Genomic DNA, 23,329 nt, shown 5'->3' with positions numbered 1-23,329 from the left:
AGGTATCTTCTCTTTCCTTACCTGTTTATCAGCTGCATTTAAGAACCAAGAATTATTTAACTGCATGAAGAAATAATGTCTGAGGCAGACTTCAGTGACAACTCTCAGAAAGGTGTCCACTTCTTCTGAGAAATTCAAAGTCAAGTTTTTCAGCACCAAGCCTTAACTATCCTAACTCCAAAATGTTCTGACTTTGAAAATGAAACATCTCATACTCCGTGTCTTCACTATTACTATTCCTTTTTGAATCTTGATAAAAATATCAGGATTGCAGATGACTGACAAGTGGTCGTTATTGAACACACCCAGCTTAGTTACTTTACTGGCACCCAGATAAGCAAAGTTATATCCATTCTAACAGGGAAAAAATATACCTCCTATCAAATATTATATCCATTCTAATTCTGTGTTCACATGGGGGAGGTCCAACTTTTCCAACTACAAAAATGCATTTACAGCTGCTATCATCAAAGTTTTCATTGTTCTCCATGGTTTTCGAGACTGCAAAGTTATGAGGTGTAGTCCAGGAAATAACTCTTGTACCTCCATTACTGCAGTGTAAGGAGTGTCTTTGGCAGATGTAAGCATCCCAGAGGTCCCCAGGACATCCCTCTGTATAGGTGTTTTGGGAATCAAACAGATTCCGGCCTACACAGCTAGAGAAAATGGCAATTTAGGGTCCCTAGCTTATTCCATGTGTCCACCATTTTGGAATATGGCTCATAAAAGGGTCATTTTCCTTCATGAGCCCTAGGCAAAACAGAACAGCATTAATATACATCCTTCCTAAATAAGGATTCATCTACACAGCATGAAATCTGCTGCAGTCCTTTCCTCCTTCTAGATATGAAGGCACATGCTGCAGTATTGATGGTAGCATCATGCCCAAGCAGTGAGTGCAAGACAAAATGCACAGGGGTACTTCAGTAGCCCCTGGAAAAGGTAATGTCCTCAAGTCTGCTTGACAGAATTGGCCAGACATCGATCCACCAGTAGCATTAGTTTCAGGTATTGTACAGCAATATGACAGTAACTAATTTGATCTAAGATTTAAGGAAAACTGAGATCAGACAATCCCAGAATTTAAGGCAGGCATTTATAATGCTTTATTTATACACAGATGTGGGTTTGGGTTTTTTTTCCATGTATTTCCTTTTGACACAACACTGAAAATATGACCTCATACATGGGGTTGTACTTTCTTCACTTGTTGTTTTAAAGGAATAGTTATGTTACTTTTTTTTTTTTAAAGACTTCAATTATTTCTGGGGTACATTCTTCTAAAACTGACAGTTCTTATTTAAAAAATTTATCTTCCTAGGTTTAATCAGATATGTGCATTTATCCTTGTACAATGAGGACACCTTACAAAATATCTGATACCAGCCAAATGTACCTTTCCTCTGTCTGTCCATTTTCCTGTTTCCCAGGCTGCAGCTCTACACAGCATTAGCAATACTCACCTCATGTTCAGCATATTGATATAAAATGACCCTCTAAGCTTCCTATCAGCTGTGCTCTCGTATTACAAAAACACTGTACCATGCTTCATGTTCATTACTTAGCAACTGCTTCTTGCTTCTGAGAACCACATCCTTATTTACGCATGCACATCTTGGCGTATCTTTCTTAAAAGTGGAAAAAGAACAGGGATTAAGGGAAGTTATGATTGCATTTTATAAAATCGTAAGTGGCATGAAAAAGATTCATAGGGAACAAGAGCCTTCTGTCTCTTCCAGTACAAAAATTAGCAAGCAATCAACGGAATCAACATTGAATGTCTAGAGCAAGAAAAGGAGATGGTTCTTCGAAGAACATATAGTTAGACTGAAGAATTTCTTATGGCTGGATGTTGTGCTGCCAAAATGGCACGATAAATTCTTTATTTGGGGGTGGGGAGGCAGTTCTACAGAAGGCTATTCAATACAAGCTCAGGAAACCCCATACTGAAAATTGCTGGAGGCTAGGAGAGTACTCTGGGAAAGTATCCTCAGATGCTTGCCTGGTTCTTGTACTCCTCTGTTGGCAAGTGCTATAGCACACTATCAGAAAGAGAATCAGATGCCAGAGGGACCTTTGTTCTGGCCCGGTATGGCCAGTTTTACATTCTTATATCACTTACACTTATTTTGATCACATCAAAGTTAGTCTAACGTGACTGCAAATAGAATTTAACAGTTCATATCATCATAACCTCCCTTTCTGAGCACAAACACATAAAGGGAAAGACCAAGGACTAAAAAATTCAGTGACCTGCTGTCATGACTCAGTTTGTTGCATGTATCATGAGGAGCACGTAATCTGATAATTTTATACAATGGAAAAATAGAGGGTTTTTCCAGTGACAAAAATTATCATTTATTAGTGAACAAAACTTCATCTAAACCCAAATTTATTTAGATTGCAGCCACCACTCAGACATGTCGGTTGAATGGGAGACATTCATTAATAAGGAAATAACAAGCAGAATATTCACTAATACAGTAGCATTTAGATATTCAGAGGGGGATGCATATGTGCACAGGGAATATCTATGCATATTACTAGTAGATTTGTGTTTACTGGCAGAATATGCACCTGTGTGTTTCCAGGTTGATGAGCTGTTACACAGGCACTCACATCAACTCAGAAGAAATGCTACTGAAGTTTGCACACCTGCTTTCCAAATCAAACAAAATAATCTGAAAGTGGCCTGATTTTCACACAAATAGCATCACTTTGTTGAATCTGTATCTCAGTCCAGACGAAGTGGTACCCCAGAAAGCATGCACATATCTTCCCACTGGTGGTCATGTGAATCATCTCCTCCTCCTCCCGAGGAAACATGCTAGATACAATGATTTTTTGTTTCTCACCTTACAAAAGCATCGTCCTCATGCTGAGCTACAGAAGAATATGATTAAATGACATGTCACTGAAAGAAAGGCTACGTCCATTTTCTACCACAGTAATATTTTCTAAAACCACAGTTTTTTGATCATTTCAGAGTGCACTGGGTTTTTCCTGGTGAGTAAAGATGTGCTTACTGAAATTAGAACATAGTTTCTCTCAGTCTGAGCTGCAGATTCCCAAGCTGCATAGTTGTGGTCGGATAACTCCTCCATGGGGCGTTTGGAGTTTCCTGAGTATGGAGGGAAAAAAGAATTAATCTGACTCCAGTGTTTAACTCATTTGCAGGACTCAGATTTCCTGTTCTGCAAACATAAAGGGTTTGCAAAGAGTGCGTAAGAGCTTCCAAGATGTATAGCTGTACGAATCCTAAAGATAGGGAGCCCCATTCTTCTCTCCAGCTTAAATTGCCAAAGCTCTGTGGATTTCAGCTGTATTATTACCAATTCAAATGTGTTCCAAGTCAGAGGAAAGTCAAGAACAATGTGTATTTATGAAAAAAGGCCAATTCTTGTTTGGCTGAAGTTCATAACCTGAAAAGAACCCAGTAATTCCACTATTCTCCAGCCTAAAAGTTGGCTACATCTTTCACTTATCAGCATCTGTTCTGTGGTGCAGGGCATGAGTAGCGTGGAGGTGGATATATTTACTGATTATTTACATTGCAATTTTCAAAGGCAGAGGAACGTTTTAATCTTAGATGAAGTTACAGTATGAAAAAAAATCAAGTCAAACTAGAAACTAAAGCAGTGCTTGAAAAGGGAAGTAAAATACCACGGCAAGGTCTATTTGAGGTGATAGCTAGAGAATAAACATGATTGTATGTGCCGTAAGATTTTCTAAGCTAACTTAGTGGTTAAGAAAGGTGCTGAGCTAAGATTTTTGGGAACAAAGGAACATAGCACTGACCTAATTCCTCTCCAACAGTAAAGTCCCATTCACTTCAAGAGAGTAGAATTATGCTAAGTTAAGCACTTCTGAAAACCCCCAAAGAAATTTTTGTGTATAAATCTGGCAGGTGTGGTACAAGCACTGCTGATGCACATCCCCTTTCAGACTGACCTACATGTTTTTAGGAGCAATACAGGCAAGTTTGAAAGGACAGTTGGATTTTAATATCTCCAGGATTACTTGAAGTTTTTCTTTCAAGGTAATGCATTCTATGTTGGGTTGTGAATGTGCATCTAAAAGCAAGAACAAGATCATTGGCTCATTCCTTGTTGGCTATCATATAGTTCTCAGGTAGAAGCATGAAATTTTCCAGGCTAGATGGGACTATGAAGTCTCTCCATATGTCATGCATCTTTGCTATCACCCCAATCCATCACTGTTTTTACAAAGCTGCTCACTGCTTTAGTCTCAATTGTCTAAGAATCTCATAAGACACAGTCATCTGCTACCACAGATTTTCTGAACTTTAAAGTTAGCACTTTGCTATAGCACATCTGTGATTTGAATCCTGAATTTAGACAGTATCTCATCTGGAATAAAACTTCCAGGTTTGGAAAGGCACATCTTCCTAAGAAATTTTTTGATAAAATCTAATACAAACAAATAATTTAGCATCTCTTCAATGCTTTTACTTTGTCAATCATTATCCTTTAAGGAATGGAAAAATATCCTATATTTACAAAACCTGCACTTAAGGGCCAGTTCCAGCTGGGAAATTATGATTTCCCCATTACAAGAGTGAAAGATAGTTTATGCAAAACAACAACACAGGTAAGCAGGTGAGAGAGGATGAGGAAGGCACGGCTTTGATGAGTGGCACTATATGAAACTTGGGGCTTGTGGTTATTGCTTCTGCAGGACTCCTTTGGTATGGTTGACTTGGTAAAAGAAATCAAAGGAGAGAGACACCGGCACTTGTAATTTCCAAATCTAAACCAAACCTTTCACTTCCTCCCAGCTATATTTTTTCATTGTCATTTAACCCAGGATTGTTAAAGATTCAGCTCAGTATTGGTCAGTCAGTATGTACTATGCACAAGCACAGGGAGAGATAGTTAACATTTTAGGAAGATAAGAGGAGTGTTCACTGCAGAGTGCTCCACACACATACACCCAGTTATGCCAAATGTCTCTGACAACTGGTGAAGAAGCAGCAGCCCACGTCTGGCTGTGCAATTTGTTCGGAAACGCCGTGGAAGGTGGCCAGCATCAGCACACCACAGTTCTCGGCTTCTCCTACATTGCTGAGCATGCTGGGGTTTCCAGAGTCACCAGCTTCTGCTCTAGCAGCAAATGAAAAAAAATCTTTTACAGAGCCAATACAAATATTTGACTTCATAGAACAGTTTGCTGGGGTTGGGAGAGGTTGGAGGGGGTGGGGGGAGAATGATCAGATAATTAAAGAATGGGATTAAAACGAAGCCTGACAATTTCAATATTGAGCTCTAAAAATCCTAGCATCCTGCTTTGGTATCAAAAGGAAAGTTAACTCAGTCAATATGGCTGTTATACACAAATACTGCACAAAAATGCAAACAAGCAGTATCCTGAAGTTTGGTTAGCTATAATTTTCAGACATTTCAATCATGAATTAAGAAACCTTTTGTGGGGTTAAGTGTATCAGATGTTCAGTGTATAGGCTGTATTTCATATTTTGTAAGGATAGCATTTTTATTTAATATTTTCATGAATTTTTAAACTGCAAAATACAGAGAATTAAAATTTCCCATTAAAAATCTAGATTTAAAAAAATATTAGGAAGAAGGCTTTTCACTGGACGATCTTTCCATGTTCTGTAGTTTCCATTTTAAGGAATGGCCCTTTAGAGTACTGGTATATGACAGAGAAAAAAGGGGAGTAATTTAAAAAGAAGAGAAAATGAAGCTGAAAAATGAGTAGGCAGAATGGACTTATTTGGTCAGCTGACTCATACTAAAGCAATTCCTGAAACCTACGCAAGAGCCTGGAAAATAAATAAAATTCTTCTGTGGGATTTCCTTTTCCTTGGTCCTTGGAGAAAAACTATCTATTTAACTATAGAGCAACCAGCTCTCTGTTCCTTTTCAGAAGCTCTTATGCTTGGTTCTGTCCTGTGGGAAACAGCTCCCTTTTATGTTTCACCTAGATGGTGATTACTTCTTGTATTTAAGCTTCTGCATGATGGAGAGATGAGAAAAATATCACACAAGAAGCAAAATCCCATTCTGTAATTCCCTTGTCGAGCAAAACACATCAGAGCCTATTGGCACAGTCCTTTTTTCAGAATCAGTTCTTTCAGTGTACCCTCTGGATAACAATTATTGCAGCAGAGTAGTCAAGAAATGTTCCTTGGACTTAGACAACTGCCAATGCTAATTAAATATTTCTTCAACATCCGTATTTCTCACACAGCTGCTGAGGATGTCTAAATGCATCACAAATACAAAAGGAAAACCCAGAGAAGACACGCATCATCAAATACATTTTTCCATCCTTATAAATGCACTTAAATAACAGGATTGAAAACACCTCCTTGGTGAATGTGTTTGTTTCAATGCTCTTGATGGGCTGCTAGATATTAAAGAAGCTATTATATACACTCTGCAAGAACCTACCTTTGGCTGAACTTCCACTTTACGCAACTGTAGAGAAGACTAGAACTGGAAATAAAAGTTGGTAGAGAGGGCCCTAAAATGTCCTTGAAGGTATAAACTGATAGCACAGTCCACCAACTTCAGGCTGACACAAGTTCAGACACTCAAATTTATTTAGACAACAGACTTCTATTGATTCTTCAGGTGATTTAAACTCCCTGGTATCATTAAAAGCATACATATAAAGCAGACTAAGAAGTGTCCTCATGAATATGTAATTCTGGGTGAAGGACTATTGCAAATCCCAAGAATAGATGTGGCTACAGATTTTATTAGAACATTGATACGTTTTTCATGTGTACTAGCTTCCTTGCCTACTTGTCTGAGCCAACTCCCATATTACTAAGATTCTCCTTATAAATTTTCCATGTTCTGTCTCTAACATTTTTCTAGAAAATGCAGGGAAGGAGCAGATGGAAAAACCCAAACTGATATATAAGCCATGCCCATAGCATTGTCTTTTCTGCGTCATGTTTGTGTAGACCCTAGCACACAGAGACAAACAAATCAGTTATTCCTGTGAGATTATCCCATGGCATATTAGTTGTGCTGCTTTTAGTAGGAAAACAAAAACAAAAACCCACCTGGACTCTACCAGCCTGGACAAGAAGGCACTACCTACATACAAAAGAATCTGCATGTCTGAGTTACTTCCAAAGGCAAGCAGGAAGCACATCATAAAATAAGACAGGACAGCTGAGAAACCATCACTCAGCAGCTCCATAGCATTAATCTTTCTCAATAAATGAAATTATTAATAAGCACTTTTGAAAATGATGGACAACTTGAACTTCACTGGACACAGGACAGTGGCAGTAATCAAAACTTCTGCTTCAGGTACCTGTGTGAGGGAAATGCTAGAGGCAAGGTGACAACACACATGCGTACAAGAGCCTCATGCAGATCTCACAGGAGATCTGTTGTCATGGGAGGCTGTGAGGGTCCTTGTCTCACCAAGCGGGCAGCTGTCCATGGGCCCATGAGACCTCACCTCCCAGCTGCCACCACTACCTCTGCAGGCATAATACTGCTGTTCCTCTCCTGACTACTTTACACCAGGCTGGAGAGCATCCAAGAGAACAAATAGAGAGATTCAAACACGTTTAATGATGTTTTCCCCTGAGTAGAGTTACGGGGTATATTAGCCTCAGCAGAATGAGTTTTCCAACAGTGATGGGACTTGGAGCATCAATCCACCAGAGTTTAACTTTCTTCCAGAGGCAGCACTCTGAAACAAAATCAGCCAAAAAGGTGTCCAAATGCTATAAAAATGAGGGAGGTGCCTGTATTTAAGCATCGATAAAATGAGTATATTTTACTCAAGTATCCACAAGATACTTCTGCTAGCCAACATGGGTGGGAGTTCAGCTCTGGTTTTTGTTTTTCAAAGAAGATTCCTGGATTTCTATGAGAAAAATTATATTGTGTTAGAACTACAAAAGAACTTCTCTTTCTGAGCAAGATTTCTCTCCAGGAAAACATCACAGACTATACCGACACTTAAGCATACTTTCTTTCGCTACTGGAGAAGGCCAGTGCATTGCAAAAGCTGGCCAATGCCTCTTTCACCTTTACTCAAAAGCATCCACGACTGGACTGAGATTTTTGACATTTGCTGAACACAGGTTGCAGTGTTCTCCTGGGCCTCTACATGGGGCCGTTTCACTGCTTTGCAATGCAGAACAAAAGATACAGGACACTGACTATTTTTTAAAGGTATGGCATGCAAAAGGCTTATGTAGTTTCTTCACACTTACTCTCGTTTCTTTGATTTCATTTGATAGCCACCATTCACCACTAATTAAAGCAGTTCTGGAAACAAAACTGCTCTGGATAAACTTCCAGAAGTGGAGGCTAATTTATTCTTCTGCCTCTGTCTTCAAACCTCTTTGGAGCCCTCACTGTTAATTCAGATACTGGCAGGTAACATTGTCTTTCAGTCCTGTTACGCAACTTGGCTTCCAACATGTGCAAGAACTAACATGTTTCTCCAGATAGATTTGCTTTCCCAGGCTTGTGCCTTCTCCACAATGTGAGGTACTTCGTGTAGCGTTGTCTCAATTTCCTTTGAATCCCCGTTTTTCTAAATACTGTGATTTTTTTCAAAGATAGGAAAAGTCAGTCGTATATTTATTTTGAACTCTCAAACGCACTAAAAAGCACCTATCTGGGATTCCAGACACTATGGCTAAATATTAAAAATACAGCCAGCCTTATGCAAACAACGTGTACACACCAGTCACCTCAAAATCATGCAGGACAAAAAACTACTCCCACCACAGATCCCCCAGAAAACAAACCTCCCACTCTGAAAGCATCAGACTGCTTTTAGCCCCCAAAATACTGGACAATCCAAACACACAGTATTTTAAGACACCTTCTGTTTTGGTATTTCCACACATGCGAGTGCTGAAATTGTTCATTGTTCTGAATCATAAGAATACCAAATATAGATTTATCTTTCAATCCTATCTTTAAATCTCTAATTTTAAATCTACAGCTTTACAGATTTATGTAGTTAAGAGATCCACTCTCCAGAAATGGCTGTTTGATATCAACCAGTAGGACAAAACATCTCTCCCGTCTTTGGTTTCTTTTTCACAGCTTGACTAATGCATCAAATTGACTATATTTTAACAAGAAGATGCAGTATATCTGAGAAATAAAATAGCACAGTCCTTAGCAGGTGTTCACATTCTTCAGCTTGCCATCTTTTACCCATTTGAAGCAAGTATTTTTTATCGCCACATGTCAATAAAAACTAAGAGCCAATAAAACTGCATAGCTTGCATTGTGGGGCACTGTTAACAGAAATACACGGGTAACAACCAGTTACTTTAAGACACAGTGAGTGTAATTCAGTAGAAGGCAAAAGAACCTAATTTACCACCAAGGATTTTTTTTTTTTCTGTTAAAAAAAATTTTTTTTAGTATGATGTTGAAAAACAAGGGTTTAAATGGCCAGTATTCCTTTAAATGGCAATCCTCAAACGTGGTGACTGTTTGATTTGCCTCTGTTTTTGTAATCACCTGTTTGTTTTTACTGTGTGAGATTCTAGGCCAGCATCATTTCTGCAGAGACTACATCAGACAACACTAAAGGCTTTTTGTGATTCTAAGGCAAGGCATTTTTGAAGTACAAAGCAACTGCTATTTTTGCTGGCCGACACAGTCTAGAGCCCAAAGACACATGATTATGCCTTCAGAAAGGCAACAGCCAGAGCACATGACAGTCATTTACTATAACCCCTCTCTCCCCATCAGCCCCTTCGCTTGGGGACAAAGGACAACTCCAGGACCAGAGTATCTGAGCTCACTGTGCTTGCTCCAAGACATACAGCGTGGCTCCTGCAGCCTCTCTGAACAATAGACGCCAGTCACCTCCAGACAACCTCCAGCATCTACTCTTTCAGCAACCTGCTACACTTCCATTTACATCCTCAAAATAAAAAGACAGGAGAAGCCAAACCGAGGCAGATCAAACAAACTTTCCTTATGTTCAGTCAATCACTCCTTCAGAGAAGTCCACCAGGCACATCAGAAAAGAATAATTACTCCAAGGCAAAGGAACCAAATGAAGACAACTCCAAGGTGAAGAAAAAGCAACTCTTTCACACTGCAGTCTGTACAAAGGCATTTCCAACTGCTCTGCCAGCCCAGTGCTCTGCATCTTACAAACCTCTCCAGTGAGAGGGGCAGAGAGAGACTATCAGAGCAGAACCCATTGCATGAGACACAACTCTCAAGAACACAGACAAACCATAGGATGAATAAGGTGCTGGAGACAAAGAACAAAACAAATTGGAATAAGCAATTCAAAATCTTAAGAAAAACAGGAGCAAAATAAACTCTTGGAAATTTAACCCAACAGCTCAGATAATCCAGTAATAACATGGCTGCTCTTACCTTTGCCATCTGCGCCTGCACGCCATTTGCTTTCAGAGATGCTACTGCTTTCTGTGCTGCTGCCGGACTGTCAAAATCTACAAAACCGTAACCTGAAAAATAAAGAGATAAATAAACATTTTCATTATTATCCATGTGTATGTGCATAGATAAAGATTATTTTTATAAAGAAGGAAACCCTTTCCATTCTCTCACTTTGTCTCATAGTATTCCAGGCTGCCACCACCACTGGCCATCACACCTCCATTTCTCACCTCTTTCTTCCTGAACCTAGTGGAGTTTAAAGAATTGTAATGACCTGAAGCTTCAAAGTGCAGGAAGGTATGCAGCAGAAGGGGAGACAAGGCAGCTCTTTGCCTGTTTTAACAGATAAAAGGTCTTTGGCAGCAGGAGGGCACGCATTCACAGGGCTCTGGTGCTCTGGAGTCCTGCCCCATCTCTTCCATAAGAGGAGGCAGCAGTACGGCCCTCCCTGGGATACAAAGCTACAGCTTGCAATAGCTGGTTTTGTGAGAAAACAACACCGTTTCCCTGTTCCTTGAACCCATACGAGGATTAAGCTTCAGAAGAGGAGGGTAGCAGGTCCCTGCGGCAGGCTGGGGCCATCTGTGTAGGGGCAGGGAGCACAGTCTTCCAGCAAGTGGGAGCAATTAAGGGAGAAATCGCAACCTGCTCTTCAAGTGACTGCCAGATAGCTCTAGAAGATGGTACGATAATAAAGTCACAGCCTGGTTAAACCACATCCTTTTCATCTCACCGCCCTCTCTGCTGGAACAAGGGCCAGGTCCCCACCAGGAACTGCTTCAGGGTATCATCTGAACAGCAGCTTAGTGAGGTTAGATCTTAGGGATTGGCAAGGGATAATCATCTGCTTTTAAGTGGCTTTCCTACTCCCAGTATTTGCATTAGTTTAGTTTATTAATCAGCCAGTCACTTCCTATCCTCTCTTCTTCCCTCTCTTTTTTCCTTCCTTTAACCAGCAAGACTGGTATGTTCAAGCAAGACCAGTGCTGTTAATCCCCTACTGGATATCAACAATTTTGGAAGTATTTTTATTTTCCCAAAGATACAAAGGAGGGCAAAGAGGACAAAGAATGGACTTTTCACAACTTCTAGTCACTGAGCTATCTCTGATCTTCAACAGCATTCAAATGTCTTGCTCATAAAGATTTCAAACAGAGTTAGGAAGATTTTAAAATCTTGCCAAGCACCTATTGAGGCAGCTGCATATATTTCACAATCCGTCCAGGGAAAACACCAGACTACATCTTATTAAGCGATTACAGCACAGGTAGGCATGTGCTGCTCAGACAAGCTGTGGCCAGGAGCCACCTCTTTGGCATGTCCCTGGGAAGCCATACAGACGAAACTGAACTGCCTGAAAGCTTTAACAATATTAGCACAAGCATATTTATAGCATAGCAGCTCCTTTGCAGACATCTCCATTTACTAGGTCAATAAACATCATACGGGAGGCAACCACAGATATGCTTTCCTGCTGTATCCATTTTTATTTCTTTTGCCAGCCTTTCTTCCTGCTCCTGGGAGGCCTTATTGCTCTCCTCTCTGCATGAAATCTAGGTATAAGAGTGCTTGTTTGTGATCACCTTGCCCCCCAAGTTATAAAGATCTCTTTCTTATTATTTTGGTATGTATGCACTACTTGATGCATGGGTTAGTCCAATGATGAAGGAATTTTGTGCATATGGACAAAGTTTTGTTTTCTTGGCTTAAATCTCATTCACAAAGTTTTAAGAAAATGAAAAAGAAATAAGAAAAAAGAAACAGCCAAAATTGTTAAAGAAACTGCTGACTTACTTAAAGAGTATGAAAAGTGCTATTTTGATAAAAGTCAAGATCTGAACCTTTCCGTTCTTTTCTTCCCTCAGTTTTCTGGGTTTTTTTTGGTTTTGGGTGAATTGTTTGGTAGGGCATTACTACAAATTGAGGGAAAGCCTAGAAAACTGCACACTGGGACAACAGATCTAATAAACACAATCATGAAGAAGCACACTAGAGTTGGGTCAACTTGGGGAGGTAGGGGGTGTTTTACCTGCTCAGATTCCCCCATTTGATATTCCCTTTTTATTGCTACTAAGCCATTTTTAAATCAGCTTGTTCTACATCGCATTTTGCTTTGCAGTGTTATCCAAGCTCTCTCTTCACTGCAGAGCGGCAGTGAAGCTGATGCTGCTCTGAGCAAAAAACATGCTACAGCAAGAGTCCTCCCTGGATTTCTCCAATGCCTTTGCCCTTTGGGAGAGCAGCTTCTGGGAGCAAGAAGCAGATACAATTAGATGCAGCTTCCATCTTGCTAGGTGAGAGATCCTGACAAGAAGCCAGAGCTGCCAAGTGGGAAATCTGAAATGCCTCGGGAAGTCATTGAATGGCTTGGATCAAACACAAGAGCAAATTATTTTTTAGGATAGCAAGGTGCTCTTCTCAGGAGACTAAATTTCTTTGTATTTCTCATCACGTTCGTGCCCAAAAACTAGGAGGTGAAAGTGCAAAAATAAGTTTTAATATTGGCATTAAAACCACATAGAGTTAGATTTTTATATTTATCATCAGTGTGTAGTGCAGAATTCAAGTATGCTTTAATAGAAGGGAAATGATTTTTAATATGACTTTCTAGACAGCACGGTAAGTATTCACATCCAAGTTAGTACTGCTTGTAAATAAAAACTGGAATGTGTAAGAATACTCTCGTGTTGTATTATAGAGATCAGGTATATCTTAACAGTGAATTATTGAAGATTAACATCAGTCCATAATATCTAAAACCATTAATATCTTCTAAACATTTATTCAATGGGCACAAGGGGCTATATAACCATAATAGAGATCCAGTGAGAGTCTTGAGACAAAAAAACCTTGCATCTTTAGCTGCCCATTATGCATTCTAGTATTACTACTCCCAGTCTCTCTGCAAAGCTGCTTTTTTTCCTTCCCTCAAGTTCATTTTAATTCCAAGTATTTTCTTCTGGCCCTTCCCCCTCCCGATACATCTCTCCACCACACACAGAACATCAGGACAAAATCACTCCATGGCTAAAAACCCGTCCAAAGAACATCAATCTGCCGCAAGGGAAGCCAAGTTCCCAGGCTGTTTCAGCATTCAAGTATCCTTACAAGAACCCTGCAATGCTATATAACAGAAAACCAGGCATGCTGCCTTTCTGTACAGTTTATGTTCTTCCATGTAGATGTTTATAGCCTGTGTTGGTGACCTACACTAACATATTTCATCTGTTTATAATCTCACTTCATTTTTTGGGTCTCAGGCACTAACAAAGTAACGCTGGCTTTTTTTTTTGGGTTTTTGGGGGTTTTGTTTGTTTGGCTTTATATACTTTCCAGGGTACATCAAGTTTAGTCCCCACAGAAGCTAAAGCTGGGTCCTGAAACAACCCTTCTAGCTCTCCCAGTAGCATAAATGAATCCCCAAACTCCCTGTGCTGAGAGTCCCTCCCTTTTGTCCCAGCTGTGGCTGGAGCAGACATGGGCTGTGCTCCCCTCTGGCCCCACCAGCAGAGCTGGGCTGCTCTGGCTGCCCCTGGCACGTACATCACAAGCGGGTTTGGCTGCTCCAGCACCCATCCCTACTCAAGTAACTGTTCCCTGGCTCCTCCTGGGAAAAGGCAGCAGGCTGGCTGGAAGCATCCCCCGGGAGGGATTTAGGCCAGAGTCTGCCAATTGGACAGTGCTGCTCTAAGAAAACATCTACATCTCTTTTTCCTCTTTTAAAAACAAGTGCAAGCCCCACCAGCCCCACCCTCTGCTAGCCTCAAATTCCACAGCTGCTTTTTTTCCTGCCTTTTTGTGTGTGTGTGTGTGCACTGTCTCGTAAATATTCTGGTCAATGGATTATACTCCCCCCACACACACACATGTTTTTGTGCAAAACATCATGAAAAACGCACTCAGATTCTAAACCAGGACCTTCAGACTCTGCTCATATGAATCCATCACCACCACAGGAAACCAAAACTATTTCCCCTTTTTTCATGAAGCATCCTGCCCTTTTCCTTTAATAGCTCCAAACGCAAATAGGGAAAGCTGTGTTATCCCCTGCTGCTTCAAGAGACAGGAATTGAAATTTATCACTAACGTGAGCCCCTCAGCTCACGCGTACTTATACTGAGGGTGACTCCAGCACACCAATGCTACAAGTATTCCAGGATCGCGAGGATTTTCTGTAGAATGACGTATTGCTGGTTTGTACATGCAAACACACACACAAAAAACCTCAAGACTATCTAGATTAATTGTTAAATCTTTCCTCTCAGAAATAAAATGACTGTAATTTTGTTTGGCCTGATGCCACTAGAGCTAAATAATTAAATTTAAGGAATAAAAACAGTGGTTTTGTACCTGTGGGGGAAGAAAACAGCTAAACATCAGCAAGCGCAAGTTTATAGCTAGCTGCAATAAGTGCTACCCAAGTACACTGGCAGACACTGAACATCTCTGTCTCCTATAACCTAAATGGCTGGGGGCCTCCCGGTCTCAGTTTCTCAGTTCCATAATTAAGCTTGGCAGCAGGTTCAAATGAATTAAAACTGAATGTCACTATTTCCTCAACAAATCCCTCATCCTTGTTTTTTCTTACTTGTCAGGAGAGGACCAGCTGAACAGCAATTAGTGGTAAGCAGTGCAGTGAAAAAGAACCAAGTGTACACTAATTAGGTCACTCGCCAAACACGTTCATTTCATTGGCAGATTTAATCAATGTTTTCCTGAAATGTCTTAAATCTCCTATGCTAATTTAAAGTTTTGTTATTGTTGTTACTTTAAACACAGATGGGATGCCTGGAGATTTTCAATTGCTTTCTGCAAATCCATTTCAAAATAACAACCCTCATACAGTATATCATCGAAATTTCGGCACAGGTTTTAGGAAATGGCCTCTAATTTTATGCCAACATTTTTGTGCCTGCAAATACCTATGGGTGCAATTTTGTGGATTTAAGTAATTGCAGGTGTGTAGAGCTCTTAGACATCAAACTCTGAATCGCCCTGACTGATGGGGTACTTAAGGGTATTGCCAAATAATTTAAGGGACTGCCTGCCACTTGTGGTTCCCACAGTTATCGCAAAGTGCTGGAGTGGTGGCACACAGCAAAGGGGAACTCCCATCGGCGCATGTGGGCTTCACAGTCCACCTCCAGGGAAGCTCCACTCATGTAGTGACAGGCCCGTGGGCCTGGCTGCCTTTATGGAGAACTGAGGCAGCTCCTCTGTCCCTGCTGGAAGCAACATTAGTTACTGGAAGTGAATGGGAACAGAGCTTTCAGGGTATGCTGGAAGTTTGGTCCCCCAGTTAGTACTTATAGCTAGCACACCACGGTGCTTTTTTGCATGGAAGACTCTCTGTCAGCAGACATCGTTGCTGTCGCCATTGGAAAGGGAGCTGTCACGGCTGCTGAACTAATCTGCACAAGCAACGGTGGGGCTCTGCCCTGCCCGCATGCCCTCAGGTCCTCTCAGCGGCTCCCTCCTTCCTGCTGAACCGGTTTGCTAATGGCCACCGAAGGGTGTGAAAGAGCAACACACAGCTGGCCACAGCTCTTCATCCATCCCAGCCCTGTCCTGATGACCCAAGCAAACAGACAAGAAAAAACAAGGGCAGTAGAAATATGCTTTCCCAGAAGTGAGGAGCAGAGCGCCTTGGCACACTGCTGAGCTGGAGCTCTGCAAAGGCAGTAACCTCTGGCAGGGGGCTGAGAAAGGAGAAGCCATGATGAATGAGGGAGGATAAGCTAGGGCTGGTGAGCTCTCAGCTTCACCCTGCCACAAGGCCAAACATCACGTCTGACCTCTGACCAGGTGCTGCTTTAAATCACTTGAATTCAAGTCAACTAGTACTCTGCATTTTCCAACTCTCACACACACACTCAGCCAGGAGACTGGCATGGAGTCTGTATGTTAATTCAACTAATGTGCCTGGGTAAATGATCTTGTTATTTAAAAAGTACCTAAATATACTGATGGGGAGCTCACACACGCTGAGGAGCTCTTTTGTTTGCATTGATGTCAACAAACTCACTTTATCAAAAGTTTTAATGCTTTGTTTCTGTAGGCTAGTATCTTCCCATCGATAGGAGAACACATCCAGCCTGACAGACGGGAAATGCTGACTCATGGCTTTCCCACACAACCTTCGTATGCCTGCACGTCCCTCTGTGCTAGCGGCTGACATGGGAGTTTGAGGGAAGCTACAGTGAAGGAGGGACTCCAGCTCTGCCATTTCCCACCTTGAAGAGTTTGACTTTGGCATGATGACTTTTTTGGCAACATAAAATTTGTGAAATTTTGCATAAAATTACATAATAGTGGAGAATTTTCTTTTTAAAGGTAAACCCAAATTTGCTTACATGTAATTACAGCAATTCTGTTATACCTAAACCTGTTTTTCTACGTCTGATGTATCAGACCACTTGGAATTCTCCATTCCACCAGGATACATCATCTTTTTAATGTAAGGAAGTTTCCCATCCTTGTTTCTGGCCACCTAGAATTCAATATATCAGATCTGAAATCCAGAACAGACAAGACTGAGCATATCATACATGTTGGGTCTTCAAGAGGTGTAGGGACTGTTTGGGCAAAAAGGAGGATAATGTCATTTTAAGAGAGTGCTTGCTTTTTTCATTAATGTTTTTGTTAATGTTGCTTAGAGATTGGAAATTGAAAATCACTCCCAAAAGGGGCTGTGATGAGGGAGAGGAGTATCAGCCTAGGAAAGAGGCAGCAGTCAAAATTACTTGTTGAATTGAGAAATCATGAAATAAAATATATTTATCACAAATACCTTTTTTTTTAAAACTTTACAATGTCACCTCCGTACATATCTGTATACATATATGCATACATTTAAAGACACCAGCACAAAGTTTTTACACAAATATGTATATATATAATTAGGCAAATATATAATAATCAGTGAGATGTTTCTCCTTCACGCTTAGATGAAACCACTTGGATTTCATAAGAATCTACGTCAATTTTTGTTGTAAAGTTCACTTTTGCCCAGCACTTATTTAGAGGGTCTCTTAAAAGGCAGTATTCATTCTGACAATGAGGTAGTCCACAAAAAAGTGATTATCCAGTAATTTACTATGCAATTTTCAGACATTGTTTTATGGTCAGATAAAGAATCAAATTAAAGTCTTATAAGCCTTGGAAAATTACAGTTAGCAAGCAAAGAGGTTGAATCACCCTTGAACACAAAATCACTGAAAACAGCTTTTTCTTTCATTGTTCAAATTGTGCTAAAATATTCCTACAGCTCCAAATGCTCGGAGTAATAGTAAAATAGTCTACATTATTACTATTTTTAAACCTCTACTTTATAAAAATGTTCTCAGTGGTTAGAAAGTGGTGAATCATCACCTTTTAATTAAAACAGCTAATATATAGTTAGAAAAATAATTGGAAATGGAGAGTCTTAAATGAGAGAAAGAAAAGATAGTCCCTTCATTTCAGATCACTCCCCAGAGACACACCTACACTGTTAAGTATGCATATACAGCTGAATTTTTTTGTTTGCTTTAGCTTGATATGGAAATACGGCACAAAACTGTCACTTTGATTATGTTCCTGCAGTGATTTCTTTTGCCTCTTGCATTATTTGAATCCCCTTTATAACAACAGAACTGGAGAAAACCAGCACTGTAGGTAACTAACAAACAATTTTTAGACATCTGTTTGCAAACACACTCTTAATTTGAACATTAAATTACTTTGATTCAAACAGAGTGTATATGAATGCAGGTTATTATTAATTGCACAATTAATGATAATATTTACATGCAAAACCAAGTATGGAACTCGTGATGATCTTTTCTTACATTTTAAAACATCATTAAATTAAAACATTTTTGCACTCTCCAATAAGTAAAGGTAACAGTACAAAGAAACCTGTAAAATTTTGGTATGTGGGAAAGAAGTACTTACACAATAAATAAATAACCATATGTATATACATATGTATGTGTATTTTTCTGGAAAGTAATCCTTCCAAAAACATACTCTCTGAAAAAACAGAAGCAGACCTCAAAACTGACAAAAGCACTCTGTGAAAGATGGTTGCAATAACAACAGCAAGGGGGAGAGGGGGTGAGCACTACAAATTTAGCAAATATACCTATCAAGAAAATGATGTTGCACTTGACTACCCTCTCCCAACATTTACACTGCATTCCTGGCAATTCAGAACAACAAAGACTGGCAAACTGGAGAAAATTCTGGAAGGAACACAAATATAGCCGTAAAAATCCAGATTTTGCGAACAGCAGAACTCTATTTGATTATCCCTAACAATACGCCAAGTGTTCGGGGCCTTAAAAGTAAACCTAGATGTGAGTGAGTACCTATGGGCAACAAAACTGCAGCACATGACCAGCATAAATAGTGAGACATAAGACTTCATGAGGATCTGTCAAAGAACGAAAATGTTGGTGAAAATAAACGGAGAGGGAAGTTGAGAAATATTTCCTGGTATTCTGCTAACAGCACGAACTTGGATTAATCATACAAAGCCAATGATGGAAAACTCATTGCTCGAGTTACTAAATATGGACTGAATAAAGAAAAGAACATATTGTAAATCTTGCAGTGGCAGAAGGACAAGAGATAAACACACTTCTCCATCTTTAACTTTTGAAGTTATTCTCTCTGCAAGTCCCATTGATTCACTGTCAAAATCCAAAACGAACTCTATTTTTAAATACAGGGATACCTCATGTCTACAATTTCCATGTAAACCAACATATGATTTCATATTACAGTTATTTAGCACCATAACACTTCTTATCGGTGTATTAGTTATATAATGTAATTATTAAGATTATTTTTACTAGACTTGTTTAGCATGAGACATTCATTGCGGCTCTGCAGCTGAGCTAAATTTCACACTTGAAGCAGTGATTGAAGAAAGCAGAATGTTCTCCCAAAAAACAAGTACTCCAAGAGCAGTGCTTAGTTACATATTTACATAAAAGGGAGGGAAGGATACAATAGCAGTTTCTTCCCTTGACTGAAGAAATACTCAGTGACTCACAAGTGATAATATTTCGCAACACCCAGAACAAAATAGCCAGAACTTGCAGTTTCAGATTAAGATCTACTTTCAGCAAGAGAGTTACCATATCAATTAATAGCTTCACTGGAAAACTCGAAAGGAATCTCACAACCCCAACTGAAAAAGGGTTCACTTTTTAAACAATTATTTTTCATATTCACTTTCCTCTGATTACAGCAACGTCCAGATGCTGAAGTTCTAAAATACCACAAGAAAGACTATTTTCTTGGTATTTCCAGCCGGCAGGAAACACTGACACTCTCATGAGAAAGTCTGTTCTTCTGAGGTTTCATGCTCAGTTATGCAGACTCCAGAGCTTTACTTAGCTTGGATAATGTTTGGGTAAGATATGAAACCAAATCTCTTGAGATTTGTCCATCACTTATTTTAGAGCTGAGCGACTTGAGTAAAAAACCTGGTGTACAGAAACAGTTTAGGAAAAAAAAAAAAAAATCATTCAGCCATTATCTCTGAAAGCTCCCAGTGCCTGTGCAGACAAACTATTTTCTCTTCTAAATACTGGACCTCAGTTTACCCGAAGCTAAGCAAGTTATCTACCAGCTCTTCACCAGAAGAGCATATAACCTAAAAAGCTCTGAGACTAACTCCAGCGCTCCCATAGACTGTTAGAAACGAATGTTAATATTGTCATGCTAAGCCCCTTTCAGGCATGTTATCTGCACGGCACTCCAGCAGGCATTTATGGACAGACATGGACAAAACAGAATATCAGTGGGAGCTCTGCTTTCAGTCTATGGTATCTACAGAAGACAGCAATGAAAGAAAAAAAATGAAGTCCTTCAGCAGTCAACTCTTCCAGCATTAGGTTTAAACAATGATACTATTCTAGGAGGCAAATGAGGATGTTCCGTATCACCCAGTGCTCTTTGTCAGAAATGAAATATTCCATTCTCTTCCTCTCAATGCTGGATTGCTCAGCAATCATAACGTTAAGTAACTGTAAATACTCACAAGTAGGAAGAAACAATCTGACAAGAGAGATGCACTTGGTGATCACACTGTGATTACTGTACTTTATTAAAAATAATTTTCATTTCAGTATGTTTTGACAAGAAAATAGAAAGCATCTTGTGCAGGCTTCAGGAAATATTAAAATAACCCAAGGTGATGAACATGTTATTATCCAGCCTGTTCCAGAGGGAGGATGCTCAAGTACTGAAATGGTTTTCATTTCAAATAGACATTCATTTTCAAGACACCACACTTGAAAAATTGGACTGTATATTTGTCATACAGTAAGCAGTGATAAAGAGCACAGCAATTTATGTTCTTTATGCAAACCACTTGTAATTCAGAAAACAACTATAGTTTCTAAAAGGCAGCAAAGTGATAGCACTTTCCCAAGAAAGTGAAATGTTTTTTTCATGCCAGTTGGCCAATTCTGGCACATCAACCTTTGCTATGATAAACATTTTGGATAACATGCAAAGAGCTCCTATTCCAACCCATCAACACTCATGATGTCTTGGAGTTTTAGGCAAAGATGAGCAATACCTTCTGAATATTTCATGATTCTGATACTAAGAAAAGGATCCTGATACCACCACCACCATCATGCTAAAATACCAGCGACCTTCTGAGCAAGAGGGTAGTGTATTTTCAAGAAATGGTTGGTGGTCACAATCAGCATTGCACCTGTGCTATGGAGGGGAAACACAGCAGGGATGGGCAGCACAGAGCAGGATAAACCACAACACACGGTATGAACAAAACCCATGTTAAAGATACCGTGTAGATGCAGTGCCAAATGATTTTAGTCTTACACAGTATTTCAGACAATCAGAATTTAAGTATCCCTATAGTGTTATAGCTATATTGCCCGTCACTGTTTACAGGGTCTTCTTTTTCTTTTGCAATAGATCCTTTTGTGGTTAAATACCAGTTGCACCTTCTGAGCCTGTCATGATATACCTGCCACATCTATCTGTAGCCTGAAGTTCAAAAATGCTATTATTATGGTAGCCCAGAAATTGCTATTAGTTTTTCAGGCTGAGAAAGAAAGAAAAAAAAAAAAAAAAAGAATGGAGAAGAAATCACATCAGAAAATCTCTTTTCAAGATGTCCAATCCATTTTCTCAGATTTGAGATAGTTCTACAATCTAGGTAAGTGGAAGATGCAGATAAAGTGGTTGAAATACTGGCTTTTAATCTAATCTGAATTTCTGAACCTGTAAAGTTTTCCTATCATTACATACCTCAACTATATGAAAAAGAGTAATATAATGTTTTAATCTTAAGCAAACACCTTTCTTTCTGTGACTTAAGGTAGCTATTTAGTGTTATTTTGACTGTCAGCTTGCATTTAAATTCACCTGCAGGTACAGTACAGGGCAGTCACACCCCACAGAGGTATGATGAAGGATGCTATCTGGAGGCCATACTGAGGCCGCCTGGATGATGAATGTGAGGCATCAGGAGATCAAACCAGCAGAAGGAGAATCCCCTGGGCACAAGTGCCAACATGTAGGAAGCTTCTTGCACACTGAAATTCATGTCCACAACAAGCCTTCACACAGCTTGTAGAGAAAGAAGGCACAAATACAGGACTGGAAGAGTATCCTGGGTCTTTCTGGAAAGTGCATAACTATAACCCTACATACACTAGACGACCACATGGGGTCACACCAGTGACTCATGTAATTTCTCTAATATTACCCTTTACCTACTGGAAGGATCTCACCTAATACATCCTTGTACCATATTTGTTGCCTTCATAGCTGTGCCCATTTTTGGCTTGGACATTTACAAGATCATCAAATACTTCTGTCATCCTTTCTCTTTATTCACTATAGATAAGCTTCCAACTTCCTATACAGAGTTTTTCCTATTAATTCCTAAGTAGATGATTTTACTATTGGATTTGTTCCGTGTTTCTCACAATCCAGTCTTCAGGATCATCTAATTACCTTTGTGGTTACCTAATGCTTCCCAACTTTGTGTAACAAGCAGGTATTGAGGAACTTTTGGTAGCAGTATCATTAAAGATGAAATGGGACATCTGGAGGGAATGGCTTTAAACTGCAACAGGGCGGGTTTAGACTGGACATTAGGAAAAAATTTTTCACAGAAAGAGTGGTCAGACAGTGGAATAGGCTGCCCGGGGAGGGGGTGGAGTCACCATCCCTGGATGTGTTTAAGGGTCGTTTAGATGAGATGTTGAGGGATATGGTGTAGGGGAGAACTTTGAGAGTAGGGCTGATGGTTGGACTCGATGATCCCAAGGGTCTTTTCCAACCTGAATGATTCTATGATTCTATATGCCTTAAAAAGGGAGAGGTAGGTGGGTGTTGCCAGAGATGCTGACTGAGATGTCCAAGCCTGCATCCAGATCATAATAATATCAGCAAGGAGCTACACAGCAGTGACTTGCCTTAGTAGCTCTTCCTAAATGTTCAGGTACCTTCCGAACATAAAAACATTTTGGTTAGGGTTTCTGGAGAACCTTACGGCTTTAACTAAAGAGCAAACTCATTGACATATATGGCCAGTGAAAGGCCAAATATACAATGGAGAACAGCTTTTACCCCATGAAGCCAGTTTAGAGAAAGGTATGAATTTCAATGCTTAATAGTATTATATTACAAAGATAAATGGGAGGGAGAGGGAATTTATGTGCCAAAATATTATTTTTAAAAATGAAAGTGAGGACAATTCAGATATAATAATATTCTCTTATTTACGAGGGATATTTTATCCAGAAAATGGCTGAGAGATGCCCAAGTCTGTAGTAGGATCTGAGTTTGTTTGCAGAGAGTGGTTCATTATCAGCTTGGTACATCAAATAAACCAAAATGAAAGAGAAAGCAGGGAAGAATTTTGCCAGGACACACAAACCCATCAAACA

General features: G+C 39.8%; 1 protein-coding gene across 8 annotated transcripts in view; it reads right to left on the bottom strand.

The window, feature by feature from the left end:
- Positions 1-23,329, bottom strand: part of RBMS3 (RNA binding motif single stranded interacting protein 3) — a 712,154-nt gene that overhangs the window by 252,222 nt on the left and 436,603 nt on the right. For all 8 annotated transcript variants that reach the window (XM_074839167.1, XM_074839161.1, XM_074839176.1 and 5 more), the window contains one exon: positions 10,380-10,471. In XM_074839167.1, coding sequence (XP_074695268.1) covers positions 10,380-10,471 — 92 coding nt within the window. The remainder of the gene's footprint in view (positions 1-10,379; positions 10,472-23,329) is intronic.

The sequence above is a fragment of the Strix aluco genome, chromosome 1, assembly GCF_031877795.1.
Source record: "Strix aluco isolate bStrAlu1 chromosome 1, bStrAlu1.hap1, whole genome shotgun sequence".
In the NCBI taxonomy this organism is placed as follows: domain Eukaryota; kingdom Metazoa; phylum Chordata; class Aves; order Strigiformes; family Strigidae; genus Strix; species Strix aluco.
The sequence above is the reverse complement of the archived record's forward strand: the minus strand, read 5'-3'. Positions and strand labels throughout refer to the sequence as shown.